At 55.4% G+C, this 23,272-nt stretch overlaps 2 protein-coding genes across 2 annotated transcripts in view; both read left to right on the top strand.

Annotated features, from left to right (window-relative positions):
• Window positions 1–24: 24 nt before the first annotated feature.
• FXYD2 (FXYD domain containing ion transport regulator 2) lies at window positions 25–1,956 on the top strand. Its single transcript, XM_010723741.4, has 6 exons — window positions 25–176; window positions 685–723; window positions 824–898; window positions 1,434–1,470; window positions 1,603–1,633; window positions 1,753–1,956. Exons 1-5 carry the CDS (start codon window positions 83–85, stop codon window positions 1,625–1,627), a joined length of 270 nt encoding a protein of 89 aa, XP_010722043.2. The 5' UTR covers window positions 25–82; the 3' UTR covers window positions 1,628–1,633; window positions 1,753–1,956.
• Window positions 1,957–6,855: 4,899 nt separating this feature from the next.
• Window positions 6,856–23,272, top strand: part of DSCAML1 (DS cell adhesion molecule like 1) — a 79,454-nt gene continuing 63,037 nt past the window's right edge. Inside the window, 3 exon segments of the mRNA XM_010723738.4 lie at window positions 6,856–7,372; window positions 13,746–14,063; window positions 15,783–15,929. Coding sequence (XP_010722040.2) covers window positions 7,330–7,372; window positions 13,746–14,063; window positions 15,783–15,929 — 508 coding nt within the window. The 5' untranslated portion in view covers window positions 6,856–7,329.

Below are 23,272 nucleotides of genomic sequence, written 5' to 3'. Positions count from 1 at the left end.
CCCTTCCTCCCAAAGGCAGTCAGGAGCCCTGGGCCTCCCCTCGTGACCGCGATAAACATTACACCGAGGCCGTTAATGTTTAATGAGGTTTGCCTCCCAATTACCATGCTTTCCCCTGGGTGCCCACTCCCAGTGCCAGACGCCCGTTGGACGGCACGCCGACACGATGGGGGACGGTAAGGGAGCTGCGGGCAGCGGGGAACAAACAGGGACACAGGACCCTCCTGTCATCAGGGTGGGGGCAGCTCTCACTGGGGGAGATGCAGGGATGGGTCCTCAAAGCCCCACAGCCTGCTGGGGCACCGGCACCGGACAGCATTCAGCTCCTGGAGGGGATTTCTGCAGTCAAAGTTCTCCTTGCCGAGGGACGTGCCATCAGGTGAGGTGGTTCGCACAGTGGCACAGCCACGATGACAGTGCCAGCCCATGGGCTGCTCGGTGCTCCGGGTCTCTGTGTGCAGCTTCACCTGAAGCTCAAGTCTCGTGCATCTGCAAACGCATCCTGTGAGCACACGGTGAGTTGGGGTGAAAAACAGGAGTTTGGAAATCCTTTACTGGATCGGGAAGGAAATCAGAGCACTCTCTCTTGCAGCTCTCAGCTTTCCCACCTCACCTCCCTGCCCAGGCACCCACTATGAGCCCAGCTCTCAGGCTCAGGCTCCCACTTCGTTTTCTCTTTTCCAGAGCAAGCACCCGAGCAGGGCCTGGATAGGTTCACCTACGGTAAGTGGGTGCCCATGATGTGTGGGGCTGTGAATGGGGGGGCTGGCAGCCCACTCCCACACACCCAGGCTGATGCTGCAGCTCCCATCCTTCCCCACAGACTATGAGACCATCCGCAACGGGGGGCTGATCTTCGCCGTCGTGGCTTTTGTGGTCGGGCTCCTCATCATCCTCAGTAAGTGCTGCCCTGCACGGGGCTCCTCTCTGCTCCCGGGGTGTCAGCCCTGCTGCCAGGGTGGGCATCGCCTGCAGCAGCCTGAGAAATTTCCACCCAGGCCAACTCCCAGCACAAAGTGAGTTGGGAAGGAGACGGTGTAAATATTTAGCGTTTCCCTGCCAGCGTCAAAGGCTTTGGAGGGAAGGTCAGTCATTAAAAATAGCAGAGAAAAAGTCTGACATTTCCCTAGGGAGAAAGCAGCATTCCCACAGCCCTCAGCAGCTCCCAGGGACGCGGTGCCAAGCGTGCAGGGCTCCCTGCAAAGCTGCTCTTACGACGACATTCCCAAGTGCTTTAGGGAGAAAGATAAACAAAGCTCCTGCATCCCTAAGAGCAGCCTGGGGAGGCAGGTGGGCACCCAGGAGAGCACTCAGGCACTGCTGGGCAGCAACGGGAGCTCAGAGCAAGGACAGCCCTGCAGCCTTCATTAGGGCAGGGAGATGGGGAGGGGGCTGTGGGCACAAGAAGCCTCAGCTGCTCCTCTCACCCCCAGGCCGGCGGTTCCACTGCGGAGGGAAGAAGAAGAGGAGGTGGGTATGGCTCGGGTTTAAGGCAGCCCCATCTCTCCTGCTGGCTGCAAAGACAGGGACCGGCTTGTCCTCCCTCCCCTCTCCCTGATGCTGCCCAGGGTAATGCGTCTCCCCTCACTTTTCCATCCACAGACAAGGGAATGAGGAGGACCTGTAGCTGCAGGTAGGCTGCAGGAGGAGGCACCTGGGACTGCGTGGCTCAGGGCAGTGCTGAGAGCCACACGGGCACCTGCTTTGGGGGGAGCAGTGAGGGGCGAACTGTGACCCCCCCATTCCATCCAGTTCCAGAGTTGCTGTGGGAGGAGAGCTTCATCCATAGCTGTGAAGTCCTTGCCAAGGACCACCTCTTGCCCCGCTCCAGTGCATCCATTCATTATCCTGCTCACCCTGGGCAAGGCTGGGATGCTAATTGCCCTCGTGCTTTTCCCTCTGGTAGATCCACTGAGTGTTTCTTAGCTAATAAAGTTCCAGCTGAGAGAGGTTAAACTTTGTGCCCGAGACATTCTGAATTGCCCACTCTCCTGGCCCAGCACCAATGAATTTCTGCCCTGCAGGCATCTTCCAACACAGACCCAGCATGGCCCAGTGGCACAGAGTAACCCCATCTGCATTGGGTCCCACAGAGGGAAGGATGTCCCCAGGCCCAGACACCCCAGTGCCTTCCTGCCCAGCATGAGGGCTGTCTGCGGGGCCCAAATTTTCAGCACGTGCCCTTCCCGTGGGATGCACTGCCTGTGTTTTGTGGCCGGTGCCATGCACACACGGGCAGTGCTGCTGGGGAGGGGCTGTCAGTGCACTCGCTTATCTCGGACCGCTTGCTCCAAACATCCTTCCTGCGCACGGACAGGAAACGATTTGTGCATCCGTTTCACATCTTTGGATGCAAACCAAAAAATCCCTTTCCTGCAATTGGTGAGCGAGGCGTGCAGCTGGCTGTGTCTGTGCTGGACCAAGGCAGACACCTAGCGACCGCCGTGCAGCGTGCTGCTGCTGAGCCGTGCCCTACTGCTCTGACCCTGGGCTGCATGCAGCCCCGCAGTGCTGCCTCTGTTCTTCTGCCCCTGAGGGCTTTGCAGCTGGGGGTGACGGAACAAGCCTTGAGCCAAGGCAGAAAATAGAAGTTGCACAGAAAGGGGAATAGAGGGAGCAATCCCAGCAGCAGCAGTTCGGGCAGTGAGCACCGGGTTTGGACTCAAAGCTCTTTGTGGGTTTAAGCCCTCATTGCTCTGTATTCTGGAAACTCAAACTCCCCCCCTCCCCATGATGTTGGCAGAGGAGAAACTGCCTCACCTGCTTTGTTTGGGCTTAAATCGAGGTCAGACATTGACAGTAAAATAGGATTAGCAGGGGGAAGGTTATTAGACAAAATCCGCGCAATTTGTATAATCTGAGGTGCTTATTTAACACAGTAAGGAGATTATTTGGAAATATAATTTTGTTTTGACACTGACCCACTAATAAAGGCTCGGTGCAGCTTTGCACGGTTCAAGCAGAAGCCTTCAGAGGGAAGCAGCTCCCGTGCAGCAGCACAGACGAGCCAAAGGCTTTGCTTGCAGCCCCGGCCTCTCTCCCTGCTGCAGCTCCCAAACCCCACAGCCTGGGGGTGTGGTGTGGTTGTGTCCTCCCGCAGAAGGAGCCAAGGGCACAGCAGCCAGGAGAGCAGCTGGCACGAGGAAGGACCCTCAGTTGTGCCACGTGCCCTCCAGGCTCCCATTTCCCTGTGTTGGCTGAGCCATGGCTCATGGGCAGCCATGCCCTTCAGGGCACACATCCCCCAGCATCAGCCCCGAGAGAGAGACCCTCGCACACCCACCCCAAGAGGCACAGTGGGAGCAGATTAATGGGAGCAAAAAGCCGTGTTTGCTCCCCGCACGGGGGGATCTGTGTCTCGGCACCAGATGGCATTAATAGCATTATTCTGCACAGCTTGCAGACACACACGTGTGCACGTATGCTCACACAGCCCTTCGCACGCCCGGCTGGAGTTCAGGGACTCTGCCACGGGTTGGGGACACCAAAAAGCCACAACGTTCAGCCGGGTTGCCCTGCTCCTATGGCTACCCAGCAAAAGGCTCCTGCCCCACTCTGCTCACCCCACTGGGGGAGCCCACAGGAACAGCCCAAGGCACGGCCAGGAGCTGCTGGCCTTGGTGAGCAGGCGCTCGCCTTCTGCCCTGAACCAGGCAATCTTGGGGGATTTCTCTCACACCGCGCCTTGAGCCATTAATCTGCTCAGAGTAAATCTTTTCTGTGACACAAAGGGGATTGGGTAAATAATACAGTGGGCAACTGGAGCTTCCTTTTCCTCTGGGAAGCATCTAGTTCAGAGCAGCTTGGCACCGTTCACCATTTGCTTTGCCAGGCACAGGGAGAGGCGCTCTGATGGGCCGTGGCTCAGACAGTTTTGGTGCTTAACGCACTGTAAATGTGAGAGGTGAGGCACTGGGGCAGCAGCCAGGGAAGCGGGGTGCTCGTCATGCCCAGCCTATCAGTGCTGCTCTGCCATCGCCGCGGTACCGGGGATGCATTTGGCCCGGGAGGGAACGCGAATGCAAAATGTCTCCTCATTAGCTAAAACAGGAGAGCAGCAAATGGTGACTAATGGAGCCAAGGAGGAACACTTGACGATGTGGAGAGACGGGGCCGGGCTGGCGGGGTGCCAGCCACACGCCTCGCTCTGCCTTTGTTCTGCTCCCGAAAAGGCAGCGCATCCATCAACAGCAGCGGATCTGCCAGAGCAGCAGCGGCTCCACGGCCTGAAATGATCCTCCCAAGTGAAACAAATCACGTTTCAGCTCTCGCCTCCCTGTGGGGCACGCTCCAGAGCAGGGCTTATTAGGGTGTATCACTCATACCGGGGCAGCTGCCCAGCCCAGAGCCCGCACGGCACAGGTTCTGAGCCGCACAGCGGGCAGCCAGGAGAGATGGGCTGCGCTTTCCGGGCGGGTTTGGCGGTGAGACGGAGCTGGGAAGCGAAGAGCGGTCCTCGCGACCCCGCTCGGAGCTGATCGGGCCCTGCTGCCTCCCGGCCGGGCCCGCCGCTCCGCACAGCGGCACTAGGGGGAGGCAGAAGCCGCGCTTCGTGCGGCACAGCCGGCTCCGAGCATCCTTCGGAAGGCATGGAGCTGTCGGAGCGCGCTGCCCCGCTGCTCTCGGTCTGATCGAGGTGTTACCAACCTCTACACGCGGCTGCAAGCCGCCGGCATTGGCCCTCCCGCTGCCCGTCTGCTCGATCCATCGGGGAAACTGAGGCACGGAGCGGGGTGGGAACTTTGCTCCCTGACGCAGTGCAGCACCGAGCCTCCCTGGGGGCCCATGGCCTGCAGCCCCCTCCCCATATTGAGAAGACTCGTAGGGCTGTGCCCGTCCCTTTAACACCCAGCTGCATGCAGTTAGCTCAGGTGCAGATGCAGCCCATCCTGCAATTTAGGCACTCAGCTCTAAGAATTCTGTGGTGATGTTGGGGATCTCTAGGAAGGACAGAGGCAGTGCATGGGGGCACTCAGGAGTGACAGGCTGGGGTCACAGTGGGCTGCCTCCCTGGATGCAGGGGTGCTGTGGGGTTAAGCCTCTCACTGCATCGGAAGCATCCTGTGGAAATCCTGTAAGTAGCCCTGCTGTTTTAATGAGTGCTTCCTCTATGGGATTTGTCTGGGAGAGCGGCTGGGGGATGTGGGGTGAGAGGGCTGTGAGCTGGCTGTTTCCTCGAGAGAGGTCCTCTAATGTGGCTGTAGCTGTGAGGCTGATGCAAGGCTGCTTTCCTCAGTGCTCCTCTGTGTCTACATGCAGGCTGTGTGTTTGGCAAAGCACCCAGAGGAATAATGGGATGCATGAGCTCAGGGGTATCCAGGAGCTGAGTATAAATGCTGTCCAACCCCAGAGCAAAAAGTTGCAGCTACATAAGGCTGCTTTGGACAAAACAGTTCCTTCACCAGGATACAAGTGTGCCATCCCTTCTGTGTGTGTTCCGTGCTGAAGTGGAGAGGGGCTGTATGAGGTGTGCGATGCTCACAGCCTGTTGGGGGGGTGACTCTTAGTAGGGTAACAGCTTTCTGGGCTGAGAGCTGACAAAAGGAGACACACCAGTACTTCTGTGAGTGCTCACGTGTGGGGGCCGTGGGAGGTCTCTTTCCCTGAGCGCGGGGGCAAAGCCCAGGGGTGGGCTGTCAGTCAGTGCCCTGTGCTCCCTCCTTCACTGCAGGGGGCAGGAGCTGCACCTGGGACCAGCAGTGTGCTGATAGCAGGAGGAAGGTTCCCATCAGCGGGCTCTGCTCAGCTGCTGGGGAAGGAAGGGGCAGATATGGCTGGTACTCCCCAGGGCCTGGGACTTGCTTGTGGCTTTGGGTATGGGCCTGAATCCCAATTTCCCTGCTGGATGTCAGCGAACATCTGTATATGGGTGGAACAGGAGATGGAAATACACCTCAGTCCCTGGGCAATGCGTGGGTGCAGGGTGGGCGTCAGCCAGCGCTTTGGGGTGCGGGGAGGGCTGCATGTGGGGACACCCACACATGGTGACAGAGTGCTGTGTGTGGGGGGGTGATGGATCCTAGCAGCACTAAGGGTGATAAAGCACTGCCTCAGGGAGGAGGAGGAAGGGCTGTGGTGTCAGCATGCTGCAGGGGGCACCTCGGGGGTAGAGGTGTCTGACTTTCTCAAAGCCCTCCCACGAAGGAAGGGACTGCAATGAGCTGGAGCAGATTGAAAATGGCCAAGGAGCTGCATTTCTAATTGTTTTTACTGGGAGATGTGTTTTCTTCTAAATCTAAACAGTTTTTTTTCTTTAAAGAAGACAGTGCATATTTTTCTCTATTCATTGTTGCTTCAGTCTTTCTGTTTATTTCTCAACAAATTGAGGTTGAAAAGGTTGCTTTGGAAAGCAAAGAGAAACCTCTGTGATCACTCCAAGAAAAGACATCCTGAACACCTCTAATGGTCCAGTCAAATTGCCTTTGGTGTTAGTCAATCAATTAAGCCTTGGATTAAATACACCCCAAAATACAGCACGGCCTGGTAGGTATGTGCTGGCTGGAGGGATGCTGGTGCAGTGAGGTCTACTAGGCCCTATTTGATGGGATCACTGAGTGCTGGTTCTGTTTGTCTTGTAAATCCGATTTTGTCCCTGGGCTGCTAAGGGGTTTCCAGGAGGAGGAGCGCTGCCAGCTGTGAGTTTCAGGTGTGCGCAGCACGCTGCCTTGAGGAGCAGCTCTGCGGCCGGGACACGGCTCACCCCAGGGGAAACCCTTCTGTACGAAGGTGAAGTTGAGGTTTGCAGATGACGGAGCCGTGCTCAGCTTTACGGAGCGTGACGGGCACGGCCCGACTGTTACTTAACCCGATCGCGCACAACCCCGCGCTGCGGGGCGGTTGCGCGCTCGCCCAGGTGTGAGCGCAGCGCCGGGCTCGGTGCGTGCCAGCAGCCGGGGTGGGCAGAGGAAAGGCGCCCGTGAGCACACACCCCCCGCTTGCATAAGGGCTGGGTGTCACCAGCCGCCCTCCCAAAACGCGGCCCGGCCCGAGGAAGCGCGGGGAAGCCATGCGCTCCCTCTCGGACGCGGGGGGGGAACCGGGACGTCGCGGAGCGCTTCGGGCGAGCGGCGGGGCTCAGCTCCGGGCCGTGTCCGCCCGCGGCCGCGGAGGGGCCCGGCGGGGAGCGGGGCGCGGGGGCGGAGAGTGCGCGGGAGCCCGGCCCACCCTCCCGACGCCACTCGCCGGGAGAGGGGAGGAGGAGCGGCTGCGAGCTCGGCTCTGGGCATCTCAACCTGGCTGGCAGCGCGGCGGCAGGGAGCGCGGCACGCCGGGGGCACCGCACCGTCCGCAATTGCGCCGCACCCCGGGGCCATAGGTGCTCTTTATGGCATGTGGCTGGTAACTTTTTTCCTGCTGTACTCTTTGCGGAAAGGTACGTCCGCACGGGGTGGCGGTGGGCTCCCTCGGGCCGCGTTCGAACCCCCTCCTCCTTTCCCTCCCCGCTCCCGCCCGTCCCTCCTGGGCTGCGCGGCGCTCAGGGACTCTCGGGCTGGCCCGGAGGAGCGCACGGTGCGGGTCGGTGCCGCTCCCGTAGGCGCCGGGACCCGCGGAGCGACGGGCGCAGCGTCCCCGCTCCCAGCTCCGGACGGCGGCCCCGCTGCGCTACTTCGGGGAGCTCTGTGCCTCCGTGCCCGCTTTTCCGGGACTACTTAGAGCGATGTTCTAATCCCATCAGGCTGGGTAAATCCAGCGACGCTTTAAAAATCACATCCTTCCCTCTAGGAATGTTGCATTAAGTGTAACCCAGTGGTTTGATATGAATCAGATTGGGAAGGGGGGGCCGATGGGGGGGGGGGGGGGGAAATCGTGGAAGAAGTGTGTCAAGGAGAGATGCACACTTAAAGATTAGAGATTAATTTAAAGTTGGAGATTAAGTGAATGCTATCCAAATCTATGGAGGTAATACTCTAAACCAAGTCTGCTATAGATGCAATTAAAATAGAAAGCCAAGGAGCCGCATGGAGCGCGGGCAGTTAAATCGCAGGGCGTTTGTGACAACAATCAATCGATGTTACATAAAGGAATTGCCCATTTCCAGGTCCGTGGGAGTTTGTAATTGTGCTTCTCTCATCAATTACCTCTCTGGACGTCCATCGCCACATCTGCAGATGGGGGGAAGTGCCCACCTTGTGGCAGGTGGGGTGCTTGGGGAATATGAAATGGCATTTGCCCTAATTATCTTTTTTTTTTTTTTTTTTGACATTTGGGAGCAGAAGTGAGGAGGGGAATTCAGGAAATGAAAGAGAAATAAGGGGAACGGAGCTGCCTCCTTCCATGAGACTTCTCCTGCTGTCTGCTAAATTGCACATCTATCTCAGTGCTAACCCAATGAAAAATATTTACTGAGGCTTAATAGGACGTCCTGTCCAGTTGCCTGGTGATCAATTATTCCATCAATTATTAATTATGGAATAGCTGCTTTATTAGAACCGGGCTGAAACTGCGTTTGGGAGCTTTAACCAAAATTGCTTTTGTTTCGGATCTGCTGTGCTGAATGTGCCAGCGTCTGCTTTGCTTACATTTGCATTTCTTACCGTGCTACAAGGGGAAAAAAACAGAAACAAATAAGCATTGAGGACCCCACCATTCCCTGCCCCCAGCAGCCAAAATAACGAGCTGCAAAGCCAATAAACCCGTGCCTGTTTGCTGCCCCAGCTTCTTGGAAGAAGGATCTCATCCCACAGAGCTATCTCTTCTGAGAAGTGCAAATTAAAAGCCTCCATTAGCACAACTCCTCGTGGCCTCATTTTCTCTTTATTTTTTTGGGGAGGGGAGGGGGAATAAAACATATCTTCGGTGCTGAGCAGCCTCGGTGATGGAAAGTGTTAAAGTGAAACGGTTCCAAAGAGAGGACAGCAATACAATGGGAAGTTTCATTATAATAATGGGATAAAAAAAAATGAATTGCTTAATGCACGATAAACCTTTCAGGCACTTAATATTTCTGGGCACCGGAGCACAACCTTTTAATACATTCCCGCTGTAGAACAAGAGCTCAAGTAGGAGCAGAAAGCAAATGAACGTTTGATCCAGGGGGCTGCTGGAGTTGAGGGATCTCTCGGTGGCTGTGGCTTCTTTCTGCCCTGCTTCAGAACAAGCTGAGGTGGGGAGCCCCCAGGAAGGACAGAAGGAGCTCTGTGGTGTGAGCAGTGCGATGAGGAGCAGAGGCTTTGAGCTGGGAGATCATCTCTTGCTTGGTCTGTCCTGCTTTATTTTGGCACTAGATTTGCGCTGTGCTCTGGGGTTGGGCGCAGTGGATTATGCAGCTTGCATTTATTTTTATTTATTTTTATTTTCTCTTCCCCATCTTGGCCCCCCCAGCGTGGCATGGCGCTCGTTTGTCTCTGAAATGAAACATGGAAGCCTCATTAAATGCACGGAGGAGAAGGCTGCGGCGCTGAGCCCTCGCCGTGCCCGGCGTTTGTTTGCCTGCGGATAGCCAACATTTCCCTGCACTGGGAGCCACGGTGGCAACCTGCCCAGAGCCCTTACCTGCACCTGGCGTAGGGTTAGGGCTGCTCTTGCTTTTGGATGAGAAATTGATGTGGGTAACCCTATATTTCTCGGTGTTTGTTCTCTGGAGGAACAGAGGCTGCGGGTGCCAGGGCCGTGCTGCCCAGCAGTGCTGCGGCCATAGGGTGCCTTTCTGCTGCAGCACTTCTGCCCGTCTGGTCCGGAGTGGAGTGGTGAGGAGCACTGTCCTCGTTTGAAGCAGCTGATGGAGCGGGGATAAAACTGGAAGCGTCTCTTTGTGGCAGGAATCCTTCTGACATGGCAGCGTGTGAGTTCTGAGCTGTGCCTTGGATCGCATGAAGTCATCTCACACCCAGATAAGCAGGCTGCTAACGAGTGTGGCTTCCTAGGAGGGCATGAAGGAGGAAGGGGTTTGCTTGTCACAGTAGATACAAAGCGTGCTGTAATGAGAAGCTGTGCAGTGGCTGCCTTGGGTCCAGAGCGTTTCTTGTCTTTGAAATCTCAGCTACAGCCAGCTATGTATTTGTACGTTATAATGTCATCAGTTTCTCTTTCCCTGCTTGTAGATGGTTAAGAAACAAACCCAACCGTGTACCATCTGCATCTTGCCATCATCACCTGCCAGCAGAGCTGTAGCAAATATTTTGGAAATCCATTTCCTGACTCTGCTCATAGCAGCTGCCTCTTGGAAGGGGCCGTTGGGTTTCATTTCTGTGGGAGGGAAGGGAGCAAGTGAAGCTTAAAGGGGAAGGGACGAGGTGAGCGAGCTGCCTTCCTCTGGCTTGCTTTATGGACATGCTCCCTCATCTCACACCTGTCGGCTGTGGGGCAGAAATCTGTCTGTGCTTAAAGCAAACGTGCCAGCTGTGGTTTGGAAGTGAGGGGCTGCTGGCTCTGCAGGAAGGTATATGTGGCCTCAGTGCCTCTCTGTCCATTGGACCTGACCCACATGCCTGGGGGCACGTTGCTGCAGGTTGTCTTGGTCATGTCACTGATGTCCCCTTGGGTCTTGGAGAAGCAAGGGTGGGCTGTTGGAGGGCAGGAGGAGGTTCTGCCTGTGCTTACTGAGCTTGTTCCCACCTCCTGGAGAAGGTTGGGAGGCTGTAGGGAGGTGATGCAGAGCTGGGAGATGCCCATCTCCGTGCCAGCTCCCAGCAATGACACTCCAGTGGGAAGAAGCAGGAGGTGACCATTTGTACGTTGCAGGGGCTGGGCAAATGAGTGGGAGTGCTGCTCCTTCCAGGCAAGGGTTACAGCCTGCGCCTGGGTGCTGCTGCAATAGCTGGAGGTGGTTCAGGCCTTAATTTCCATGCAGATGCATTAAGGAGCAGGCAGCAGCACTCTGAGCAGGATGCACTCCCACAGGGGGTTGGAAGCTGGGTTCTACTCCAGTGTTCCCTCCTAAGGAAGGTGGCTGTGTGCTCCGGGGCTGCGCTTGGTGTTTGGGGGCACTGCTCTGTGGGGATGGCTGCTCGGCTGAGGTCATGGCTTTAAGCTGGCCTGGGAAATTGCTGCTTTGGGGTGACCTCCTGCATGGGGGAGCTGTGCACCTCCTGTGCGCTGCTGCAGGTGCTGGGGTGCTTGGAGGAACCCTGCTATGTGCATTTGACCCCATGTCTCACCATTCCTCTCCCTTCTGTGATGCTCGGAGATGTCAGTTCTTGCTCTGAGGACTCTCCCTTTGTTAGCAGAAAGATTGTTAGTGCTCTGATGGTGATGGAAGCTCCTTCCAAGCAGAGCCAAAGACTGCTCCATGGATGGGTTGCATGGGATGTGGCTGTCCCACCTCCCGGCAGCAGGGAGCCAAGATCAGGCCATGCCACCTACCTCAACTGCCACCCACTTCACTTTCTCCTTGAACAGGGCAGGTGTCAAACGCCCTTAATGAGGATAATAAATGAGTGGCAAGGCGGTGATTAGCCTGCTGTTCCTGGCAGAGCCTGTCACAGCTGGTGGCTGGGCAGCCCCCATGGCTCATCCAGCTCGTTTGCTTGCCTGGTGGTGATCCTGGGAGGCACCTGGAGCACTGAGCCCAAGGGGAAGCCTTGGGAATATGCTGCTGGTGGGATGCAGTGGGTTTGCAGTTCAGCAGCTGCCTGCTCCACGGTGCTGCAAACTCTTTGCGTGGCAGCAGTGCGCCTGGTCATGGCAAATAGCCCTAAACCCACTTCATATGACAGGAGCAGCTCTTCCCTGTGAGGTCTGGAGGCGAGGAAGCATTGCCTCGCTGGGCTGCCATCGGGGAGGTGAGGGCATTTCTGCTTGTCGCTTCCGTGCAGGACTCACACCTACACCTCAGCTGCCTCCTCCCAGAGCATGTGGCTGCTGACAGACCCTGGGGTCGATTTATGGCTGCTCTGCTTCAGCCACTCGTTAGAGTAAACGAGTGCTTCTTGTACAGCGCGTGGCTCTGCAGTGCTGAGAGTGGCTGTGCTTCCAGAGGGAGTCGAGTTTGGAAAGTCCAGCCATCGAGGCTGGTAACTATTCCTATGGGATGATAGCAAAATGACTCTCTGCTCCCAGCTCAGTGAGAGATATTAATATTTCAATACCTCTAGGTTGTAATTTACTACAATTTAAGAAGATTGCACCTTGATGACTTCAAATACGTGCCTCTCAGAGTGAGCCAGGCAGTGTCCGGCTGTGTGCAGGGCTTTGTGCAGCTCTGGAACCAGCAGCCTGGTGCTGTGCTGCTTCACTGCACTTCCCCCGGCGAAACGCTTCCATTTGGGCTCCTCTGTAGCTGCCTCGTCTCCAGCTCGCGTGAATTAATGCCCTCGATATTTAGGTTAGGGTCAGCACATCTGACCAGATGTGAGCAGTGATTTCTGGTTTAAAAATATTGCGGCGCTATTTCTAAATTTTTAATCTCCCTCGGTGATTTGGAGACAGTTTTATGAAACATGGAATTAGAATGGTGCTCAATGCTAAATGGTAAAGGAGATTATCTGGATTTAACTCTATGCGTCTGTCACATAACTATTGCCAATCCCATAACTTCCATTTTCTATTAAAAATCCGTTTCCCCCTTTGACCTGAAAAAGCTTCATGGGTAATCTGAATTTCTGTTTACGAGGTATTTTTCCACTCTTTGCTCCCACCCTTTACCCTTCCAGCTCTAACCCTCACCAGACAGGAGGATGCTTCCCCGTAGGGTTGCGGCTGCACTCCCATTGCTGCTGAGCAGGGTGTAGGGTGGGTAACATCCTGCCCTGGTGCATGTTGCTGGTCGGGGTGCAGTGACAGTGCTGGATCTTGCTGGCTGCCAGTCCCTTTGGTTGCCCTGTGGTGCAGCTCTGTATATATGCAGCACCTGGGGACGGGTTGATGGTTGGAGGTCTTTTCCAACCTTCATGATTCTACAGCTGCAGTTGGCCTTGGTGTGAGACTGTAGGGCTCTGAGTAGGCAAAGGGGGAAACTTGGTCATTTTGTATGTTTTTAGATGATGGTTCAGTGCAGAGCGAGGTGCGGGTGCTCTCACTGGGAGCACAGGAACCTGGGCAGGGTTTGAGGTGCTTTGGGCTTTCCTTTGTTGACCCGGCTGAGAATGAGTGGAGCATGATGTGGGCACAGATGTGGATCTTGGTGTATTTTCCCCCCTCTGTTCCTGTTCTTTCCTCCCCAGGTGAAGGAATTGGGGTCAGGGGGGTCCCCAGCGGCTCGCTGGAGCCAGCAGCATGGCACGCTCTGTGCTGGCTCTGCAGCACCACGAGTGGTGCTCCCAGGCAGAGCTATTAATACACCGCCGAGGGCCGCTTGCTATATCTGTGTCCTTCTGCCCACGCAGAAAAGCGTGGCTAAAAAAAGAAAAACGGAACCGAGTGACTGGGGGCTGCCTCGTCCTTATTTGTAGGCAGCTTTGCTCACTGTGGTGGTAAAGGGGAGCTCGTGGTCCTGGAGTGGCAAGGGGGGGTGCTGGGTGGAGAGGTCTCCTTTGCTTTTCTGCAGTGATCACGGTGTCCTGGGCAGCTCTGGGCAGTGTGAGCTGTGCTTTGGTGCAAGCTCAGGGCCACCAGTGCATGCACAGCCCCCGTCACCAAGTAGTGGTGTATCTGTGCAGAGCCCACTGCACATCTGAGGCTGCACATCTGGCTGAGGAGCACCCATGCGTGGGGGCATCTGGTTGTGGTGAGATGCTCGTGGTTCCTGAGCTGTGCTTCCAGCCCCTGCCCTGATGTTCTCTCTGTGCTCTGTGGCTGGGTTCGGGGTGATCACGCTGCTGGGGAGCACTGCCATCCGCACTGACCCTCAGACTCTGCTTCCTCTGCAGCTCACACTGAAGATGTTGGAACCAGCCTCTACTTTGTGAACGACTCCATCCAGCAGGTCACCTTCTCCAGCACAGTGGGGGTGGTGATCCCCTGCCCGGCCGCAGGGTCACCCAGCGCCGTCCTTCGGTGGTATTTGGCCACAGGTGACGACATCTACGATGTGCCCCACATCCGGCATGTCCATGCCAATGGGACTTTGCAGCTCTACCCCTTCTCGCCATCAGCCTTCAATAGCTTTATCCACGACAACGACTACTTCTGCACGGCGGAGAACTCGGCTGGCAAAATCAGGAGCCCGAATATCCGTGTTAAAGCAGGTAGGATCTCCCTGGGGTTTGGGGCTTGGATGCGGTGATGGCTTTTCTCGGATCTCCTGGCCTGCCCACCTGGCGTGGGATGGTGACAGCACACTGCTGTGCTCGGAGGAATGCTGAGCATGGGCTGTGCTGCCCTGCTGCGAGGGCACCGATCGATGCTGCACAGCCGGAGAGCAGGGGTTGGATGAACGGGAGGCAGCTGCCAATATGTCTGTGAGCTGTGTCCTGCCTGAGCTCAGAGCAAGCTGTGCGATGCAAGTCCGCTGCTGGCACAGGGAGGGCTGCGCAGTGATGGGCAGGGGCATGGCGTGTGGTTTGGGTGCAGCAATGATGTGGCTGCATCCTTGCACCTCCCTTAAGCAGCGTAAACCGTCGTGTACAGGAGGACCTGGGACACATCCATCTGCAGCTCAGAACCCCACCGTGTCCCACAGCCCCTCTCAGACTCTGTTCCCACTGGAGCATCCAACCTAAGCACGCCAAGGCTTATTAAGCAAAGAAAAAAGAAGGAATATGGCAAAGAGCTGCTTCCAAAAGCCGTTATGGTAAATTATTGACCAGGCTGAGGAGGGCTAATAGCCCAGGAATGGCTTCATTATGTAACCTATTAAAAGTGGGGCTAGCAGAGGGAACATGACAGAAGTGACTACAGGGTTTTTTTATTTTAATACCTTGTACTGCAGAGTAAATGGGTATTAACCCCCCTCCTGGAGTGAATTATTTACCAACATTAGCAGGTTACCTATAAACCACAGCTTAGTGGAGGAGGGACAGCAGCAGGTAGGGGTGCAGTAAACGTGGCTGTGCTGCATGGAGTTGACCCCTCCTTGTGCCAGGGCTCTGTGAGCTCCCTTGCTGCCCAAGGCCCACATCTGTCCTATTAGCAGGTGCAGTCGGTGGGCAGCATGCAGTGGGGCCACGAGCAGGGCCACCAGGATAGCCTCAGCAGTGGTAGCTCCAAGCACTTTGGCTCTGGAACACTTGAAATTGGTTGAAACCTTTGTGTCCCTTGGCTCTCTTGTGTTCTCTGCTTTGTGATGGCCATGTAGAATGAAAAGCCAATGACAGCTGTATAAAGAAAGCAAGTAAGACCCAATTAAAAATAGGAGAAATTGGGAAAACTCTCAAAATATTTAGCAAAACTAGCAGTGAGCACAGGGGGTAAATCTCTCTGGCCAATGGAAAACTCTAAACGTGCTGGTTTTGATTTTAAACTACCTTTGTGGGAACAAGCAGCTTGGCAGCAGCAGGGGCTGTGGGGCTGGGGTTGGGGTGCTGGGAGCAGAGCCCAGCTGGGTGCCCCCATGCTCTCTGCTGGCCTTCAAAGCCTGTGAATAAGCCCCTGCTCCATGTGATTAAGGAGACTTTGACTGATTAAGCTGCTGCAGTGCTGGTGTCCCTTTCTGTGCAGGTTTCTTCCCTTCACCCCATCAATAGGAGGGAGTTGGGGGGGCAGCAGTGCAGGTGGGACCTGTCCTTCAGCTGCTTACCTGTGGCTCTACCTCCCCTGCTACTGACCAGGTGAGGTGTCACCCAGAAGCACCCAGCAATGTACCCATTCTGCTCCTGATCTCTAGCAGCAGTACAGGGTGCCCTGACAGCCAGCAAAGTGTGGGGTTGGTTTTTTTTGGGGGGGGAGGAGATGGAGGATTAAAGCAAAACTAAAGTGGGTTTCCATCCAGTGCTGTCATGCCACCAACCATCTGCCCCCCTCTGCAGTTTTCAGGGAGCCGTACACCGTCCGGGTGGAGGACCAAAGGTCGATGCGTGGAAACGTGGCTGTCTTCAAGTGCCTCATCCCCTCCTCAGTGCAGGAATATGTTAGTGTTGTGTCCTGGGAGAAAGACACCGTTTCTATCATCCCAGGTAAGAGAGACAGCTGCTTGGGAAGCGCCGTGTTCCTTGGAATACCTGACTTGCTTGGTCGTGTTGGGCTGAGTCTTGTGGAGGATGGCTTTTGGTGCTGCCAAAGCCAAGGCTTTTAATGGGGATCCTGTGGCTTCACACCGGAGAGGCCCGGTGGTGTGAGCAGATGTGCTGTGTTGTTGTTTCTGGTGCTGTGGATGGTGATGCTCTGCACATTGCTGAGCTCGTGGCTCCTGTCCCGGTGTCTGCTGCCTGCCTGACCCATCTCACCCCCATGGCTGCGTGGCATCTCGCACTGGGCCAGCAGGAGGTGTCCCATGCTATCCCTATCCTGACCTACAGCTGGTTGGTTTCCCTGGTTTTTGAATGGCACAGAGTCAGTTTTCCAGGATGAAATGGCATTGTGCATCTCTTTCTTCTCCTGACACCTGGCAGCCACGTGGCCACCCTGGCAGGATGTGCCTCCACCAGTGTGACACAGGGGGACAGCAGCACCCAACCTTTTGTAGGGACCCTTGGGCAGTTCCCCATGGCTTTTGATACCCCATGAGAGCAGGAAAGCTCTGAAAGCAGGGCCCTGCCCCAGCAGGTCCCCTGGGTGGGATACAGCCTCCCAGGCTTGGTGTGGGCAAGCAGGAGATGCTGCTGGATATGTTGTGCTGGGTCCTGCCGGGCTGTCACAGGCTCAGGAGCAGCACAGGGCTGTGGCAGGTGCGGTGTGGGGCCACAGTGTCCCTGTGTGCCAGGGTGACCTCCTGGCTTCCTCCCTGGCTGTATTGATGGCTGTGCCGGCTGCCTGGCGCAGCGTGGGTGAGCTGGTAGTAAAGCAATCGATGCTTCTTTCCCCAGGGGATCCAGAAAGAATTAAAGGATTTTGCCCAAAGTGAGCGCTCAGTGCTTGATATTTGCTCACAGGTCAGTAAGTCCCGCTGCTCCCCCAGGGCCACATAGGCTGTGCTGTGCCCAGGGGCTGCCACCAGCGGGGGACAACCGAGGGGACATCCCAGTGCCAGCTGCTGACCGTGCATGGGAGGGGATTTGCTCTAATCCGCCTTGCGGGGCTGTTTCCTAAGGAGCTTAAGGAGCAGAGTGCTTCACCTGGAGGGGGACGAGCAGCCTTCCGGAGGGCTGTGGTGGCATCTCGGGGTGCAGCCCAGCTGCTGGCTCAGCGCTCCCCTATGGCTGGAATGGGGATGGACATTGGGAGACAGCACTCCTTCCACTGCTGGGGCTTTGTAGGGTCTGTGAGGTGATATCTGGGAGCTGTGCTGGCGCATCAAGGGCACGTATCTCCACCGACCCCTGTGCCAATCCTGGTGCTGGCACCAAGCCCACGCTGGGCTGTGGAGCTGGGGCGAGGAGCCAGTTCCCTGCCGTGGTCAGGGCTCCAGCCCAGTGCCCCTCCTCCCCAGCACTGACCCACTTCTGACAGTCTCAGGATGAAATATTGCATGAGACTCCTCTCTCCGTGGTCTTCCCCGGGCAGGAGCTGGGAAGAATGCTGCTCACTGATGGGCAGCTGCTCTGTGTCTGCAGCAGCCTTGTGCCTGGAAAGGGAGATTTCTGTTTAGCAAACAGTCTTCTTGAATACAAACCTATGTAAGCATCTTTCTGTTGTTTCAGGAGGTTTTGCAGCATCATGGAAATGCCTTCAGCAGCAGCTGTTGCTCAGGAGGAGCACTGTTCCCTGATGGGCTGGCTGGTGCATAGTGGCTTCTGGTGCTGCTCTTCTCCTTTGGGTGCTCCCAGTGGTGCTGGAGACCCTGGGGATGGCAGGGTGCTCTGATGGACTTGTGCTGTGCAGTGGAGTTGCAGGAGCAGAGCCGTGTCTGTGCTCTGTGTGAGCAACAGCAGTGCATTGCCCACCCAAGCGCCCATGCACACACATGATCTCAGCCAGGCCTGCTCCCAAGCTCACTGCTGCAGTGGATTTTTTTTTTTTTTTTTTAAATATGATGATTTAATTAGAGTGGAACAATTTTAACATTCTAAAGCAATAATTACCCTAAAGACAGAACATACAAATTGTGTTACAGTGCGGAGTCAACACAAGCAAGCGTGTTTTGCTGTTGGATTACAAATATAGTATCTGCCTGGAGCTGATTTCTTATTGCTCTTGCTAGAGCTGGTGCTGGCTTTGCTGTTACCAAACCGTGGTCACCCCTTGAAATGGGGGGAATAATTCCTGCTCATCTCCATCCTCTCCTGCTGCTGTGCCCTGTGCTCTCTGTGCTCCTTTAGTGCTGCTCCCAGCGGTGCAGTGCTGCTTTCTGAACGCTCTGCCTGACTTCTCTCCTCCAGTTCCTCCACGTGTGCCTTCTCAGGCGCTCCTACTGGGTTAATTTTGGGTGAGATCTTGAAACAATGGTGGAGCAGTGCCTCGTGTCTGTGTCGCGCTGCTGCAGGAGGGACTTTGGTGCTGACTCGCGTGGTTTGGTTCACTTGGCAACGCTGTAACTTACCCTGAAATCAAAGATAAATTCTTTATGGAAGGTTATCCTGCACATAAATCATCATTAGTGCGGCTCATTTTTGTTTAATGCCTACCTAACGGTGCCGTAGTCTAAAAATGTGTGTTTAGTGAAGTCAAGGGTTGCAGAGAAATTATAGGGTTTTCAAAAAGCCATTTGCTTTGCTGGTGCTCGCGTCCAAATCAATCTTGCTGTTCGTTCTCAGCCTGGTAGCACACGTGCAGCAGCACTCTCAGTGTTCTGGCGTGGAACGTGGGCTCGTGCTTATTCAGAATAAAGCAGCAGCGCTCGCGGATCTGGGGGCTGCGTGCAAGATTTGCGCTTCACACCGAGGCTGTGATTTCAAACTCTGTTGCTATTGATGAATCTTGATGTATCCTTGGGGGTGGGGTGGGAGGAGGACCGGGGAGGATGCAGCTGAGCAGCGTGCTTCCGCGTGCCTCTCCCTTCCCTGGAGGGAAACGGGGAGAAGCCGCTGCCCTGAGCGGAGCGAATGGCTCTATTAAAGCGCCGGGTAACGCGAGGTCTGGCAGCACACGGGTTGGATTTGTCAGAGGAACTGTTGCATCCGTGACCGGAGCTGCCTCGGCGTCACCGTGCTCTAGTTGTTGTGACACAGAAATGGAAATGTGCGGCGCTGGCACGTCCTCACTGCAGGTGCTGCCTGGTGGGAAGGGATTTCAGCAGGGCTGGGCGTGCGCCTGTCCTGGGGGGCTGTGCGGTGATGCTGGCAGTGAGCTGAAGATGTTGGAGTGGGTTGGTGAGGAGCAGTCAGCCCTTCTGCAGCAGAGCTCCCTGCTGTGCTTGGTGACTTTTCCAAAACCTCGCTTCCAAACGAGGCACGTGTGTATGTTGGGTGGCCATGAAGTCCTTCTTCTGGAAGCCAACACGTGGAGTTCCGTGCCAGAACCACGGAAATAAATGATGTCTTCTGCAAAGTTTGAATGGTTTCTGTAAACATTTTTGTTTGGAATGTAGGAAGCATCTTTGAGGTCTTTTTCAATCCAGGTCGTTCTATGATTCTATGGAGCACCTACGCTGATCTGGTGGTGCTGGCTCAGATATGAGCTTAAAATTAAGTATCCTTTGCCATGCTGTGGCCAAGTCTATGGATGGGATTCTTGAGCTCGTCTCAGAGACCCTTCAGTGATGTAGAGAATGAAATAGTAACAGCTTTCTGGTGATTAAATACATCCATCTGCCCCAAAGATGTATGCTCTGTTCTGCTATACCTGGCAGCATCTGCTACACACTGCATTTCTCTCTAAAATATTGGAGTGCAGCTATGCACAAATCCCACTTTACTCTGTCTCCAAGCACAGTGAGCCCAGAGGCACAGCGTGGGGCTGCCAGCAGTTCAGCCCAATGGTGTGCATGGGTGTGATGCTCTGCGTGCTGTGGGATGGGGCAGCCAATCCCAGAGGCATGGCTACGGGCTAGGGGAGTGAGGCGTTGACCTTTGGCCAATGGACTTGTTCTGAGGGGTATCAAGCTCCTTGGAGAAAAGCTGGGATAGAATTGACGTGGTGAGTTGAAAGGCAGTCCTTGTCTGTGTGCTTATCCTCAGTGGGATGGTTTGGGGGCCGGAGGTACATTGCTGAGGATGGTCACCACATGTTGGAAAAGACCTCTAAGATCACCAAGTCCAACCATCAACCCATCCCCACCGTGTTCCCAAGTGCCACATCTCCATGGTTCTTTAGCACCTCTAGGGACAGAGATTCTGTCAAATATCCATCTCCCAGTGAATGCTGAAGGCTGGGTCCAAAGATTCCTGAAGTTTTGCATCAGAAATAGTGGGGAAACCCGGTCTCCTCCCTCCCCGTGTTGCTGGAAGTTTGGAGTCTTTGTGCCATCACTGCGGGATGTGTCAGCTCCTGCTGTGTAGCAGAGCCACAGGAAAGCTCTGCTGGCATCTGTGTGTATGTCCACAGCTTTTTAGGGTGAAACACAGAGAAGTAATTCAGTTGGTGCCTCTGAGCCCCTCCCAAACCTCTCCCTTGTGTGGGATAGACCCTTGGCAGAGGGGTTTCATGCGGTGTGCTGCTTCTGTTTGAACACACAGTAGCTCAGGCTGTTTCAGGGCCTGCAGTGGCAATGTGTAGGCATGCTGGGACCTGAGGGCACTCTGGAGTCACCCCAACTTTATGGGATGCCCACGCTGGAGGGGAAGGGATGGAGGCTGCTGCCCCACCTGCCCCTGCAGTGGGACGGAGTGGGGCTGGCACCATCTCACGGGCAGCAGGAAGCCAGGCTGTGACCGGTGGGCATGAGGTGCCCTTTTCACTTGAATTTCATAGCACTGTGGAGTAGCCTGATGTGATTCAGCTGAGCGTGGTCCTGCCCTTCCCTGGCTGGGGGTGCTGCGGAACCTTTTCCTCTGTCGGTCCCAAGATCTCCCAAAGTGTCCCGGTGTTCCCCCGCCCCTCGCACCCTCTCTGGCTGCGACATGTGCCCAGACCTGTTACAGAGGGAAGGAGCTCCAGGCGTTATTCTCACCAAGTGGGGTGAGATTCTGTCTGAAATCATTTCATCCTTCCCCAGAGACTTGGCGTGAATTTTATCTAATCGCCATGGCAACAGATAAAAAAAGGTGTGAGCACATCTCCTTTTGCTGTGATAATTCAGATTTATATATTCAGATCAGATTGGAGTTAGAGATTTTAAAAGGAGCAGATGCAGCAGAAGGTGTGACTGCAAATAATGTGGCGAGAACGTTTGATGCTCCTGCCCTTTAAGAGGGGAGAGCGCTTTCCTGCAGGATTTTTTTTTTTTTTCTGGAATATAATTATTCCATCAAATCCACTTTAACAAGGACTCATTATAGCCCTGATAATGCAGAGTCACGTTGGAGACGATCTCACACACATGCACGCACACAAGAAGACTAAAACAAGTCAATAAGATGCATGTGAATAGAGAGGGGTGAGCACCTATTGCCTCCAGCTGTGCCCGTGCTGCGGTGGGCACTGGTGGCAGTGGTGTGGTTGCAGCGTGCCCATCCCTGCAGCCGTGTCCTCCTCTGCCGTGAGCCCCAGTTTTGCAGTGCGAGTTTTGCTGCCAACCTCACCTCCTGTGCAGCAGATCTCAGCTGCTGATGTTGCAGTGAGAATTGCCTGGAACTGCGTGAGCTCAGCCCATTCTGCAGGAAAGCTCTGTGCCGCTTTGGCCGCACTGTTGGAGCACTTCTCTTCTGCAGAAACTCCATCTGAGGTCAGAGTGAGGAGGTCCCTGGCTGCTGTGGGTATAGAGCAGAGGGCTGCCTGTGGAGGGAAGGTGCTGTTGGTTCAGCATGTGGCATCCCAACCCTCTGCGCCAGCCCTGTGTGACGTCCTTGCCCTCTCCAAGCCCTGTGGGGTGGTGGAGCACGAGCCAAGTGCAGCACAGTGATGTCTGTGGGTTAAAATAGAAGTGTCCGTGTTGGAGCTGCCATCTCTGCACACCTGTGCTTGTTAATCTGCTACTGCTCGAGGAGCTGTGGTGCTCAGGGAATGGATGAACAGCGCACGGAGGCTGGGATGGATGGCTGTACATCTCTGTCTGACACTTCGCTGCTGTGCTCCAGCCCCACATCTGCCTCCAGCACTGACTTCTCAGGGCTCAGGCTGAGCTTCCAGGTGTGGAAGGCTCTGCTGGTATGAAGATGCCCGAGGATCCCTCGAAGCCCAGTCGGGTCAGGCACAGAGCCTGGGAAGCAGCTGGGAATGCAGGGTGAGGACGGGTGAGCTCCACCTTACTGGGATTGCCTGAGCACTTGGTGCTGGTGCTGTTCTTGGCATGGGGGATGGGATGAGAGATGCGGAGTGGGGAGAGGAGCAGGAAACGAATGGAGGAATGTGTTCTGCTGGTGGCAGCAGGGCATGCTGCATGGATGCGAGTCCCAGGGTGGCTCTGAACAGGTTTAGTTCCAGTTGTGCCCTGAATTGCAGATTGTGATTTTGCAGAAGATTTCCAAGAAGCCGAGGGGAGAAGCAAAGCCCTCTGCAGTGCTGTGGGAGAGAGGAGTGTGCTGTCTGCCACTCAAAAGGCGTTTGCCAAATTGTAATGCTTCTGTGTGTTTTGGAGGCACTGCTGCTGAAGCAGAGTTGCAATCCTTTGGGGTCTGGAGCTCTACAGTGCACTGAGTCACCTCAGGACAAGACTGTGGAACCCTTTTGGGTTGGAATCTGCTGCCATCTCCCTGAACGTGCTCAGGCCAGCTTTGGGGAAGGGAGAAGGGGTTTGCTGCACCAGCTGTTTGTTGGCATGGTCAGAGCTCTGCTCTGCCTCAATATTTTCCCTTTTAATTGTTATCTAATGGAATGAGGATGGTGTTGGTTGTGCCCTGTGACCCTGAGGTCTCCAGAGGAGCTGCACCTCCTAGGGCAGCGTGCCTACAATTGCTGCAGCACTGCAATCGTGGTGTTCAAACCATGCAGGTCAGAGCTCTTCTCAAACCTTGTTCTTGCAAGCTTCAGCCGTTGGGGCTGTGTTGGACTGGAGAGAAAGAGAACCCACGGCTGCGTGCTGCCGAGCTCATCCCTGCCCTGTGCCACCACTGCTGACACAGCCACTGGGGTGGCTGACACGTGTGGTGACGAGGATGCGACCACGTCGGGGTACAGGAGCCTCTTGCTGCCCCTGGGAGCTGCAGGGCTGCTGCTGGGGGTGTGCTGCTTCCTCCTCCTTCTCCTCCTCCTCCTCCTCCTCCTCCCTGCGCATCCACAGATGCAGAAACAATCGCGGTCATTATTCCTACCATGGTGACAGTGACAGTGGCAGAGATGCCAGCTTCCTCACACAGACGGCTTTATTTCATCTCCTCTGTTTTTCAAAGCCTCTTTCATTTTGTATGAGGAGACAGATGTGAAGGGCTGCGGGCTGATAAATTCT

This window comes from Meleagris gallopavo, chromosome 26, assembly GCF_905368555.1.
Source record: "Meleagris gallopavo chromosome 26, MGAL_WU_HG_1.1, whole genome shotgun sequence".
NCBI classification, from domain to species: Eukaryota; Metazoa; Chordata; class Aves; order Galliformes; family Phasianidae; genus Meleagris; species Meleagris gallopavo.
This window is presented reverse-complemented; position numbering and strand designations above follow the sequence as displayed.

What these genes read in the sequence shown, in the direction of transcription:
- FXYD2 (XM_010723741.4), top strand. Translation starts at nt 83, where the DNA reads ATGAGGTTTGCCTCCCAATTACCATGCTTTCCCCTGGGTGCCCACTCC. An exon ending in CGCCGACACGATGGGGGACG is followed by an intron (nt 177 to 684) that starts GTAAGGGAGCTG and finishes TCTCTTTTCCAG; the next exon opens with AGCAAGCACCCGAGCAGGGC. An exon ending in CCTGGATAGGTTCACCTACG is followed by an intron (nt 724 to 823) that starts GTAAGTGGGTGC and finishes CCTTCCCCACAG; the next exon opens with ACTATGAGACCATCCGCAAC.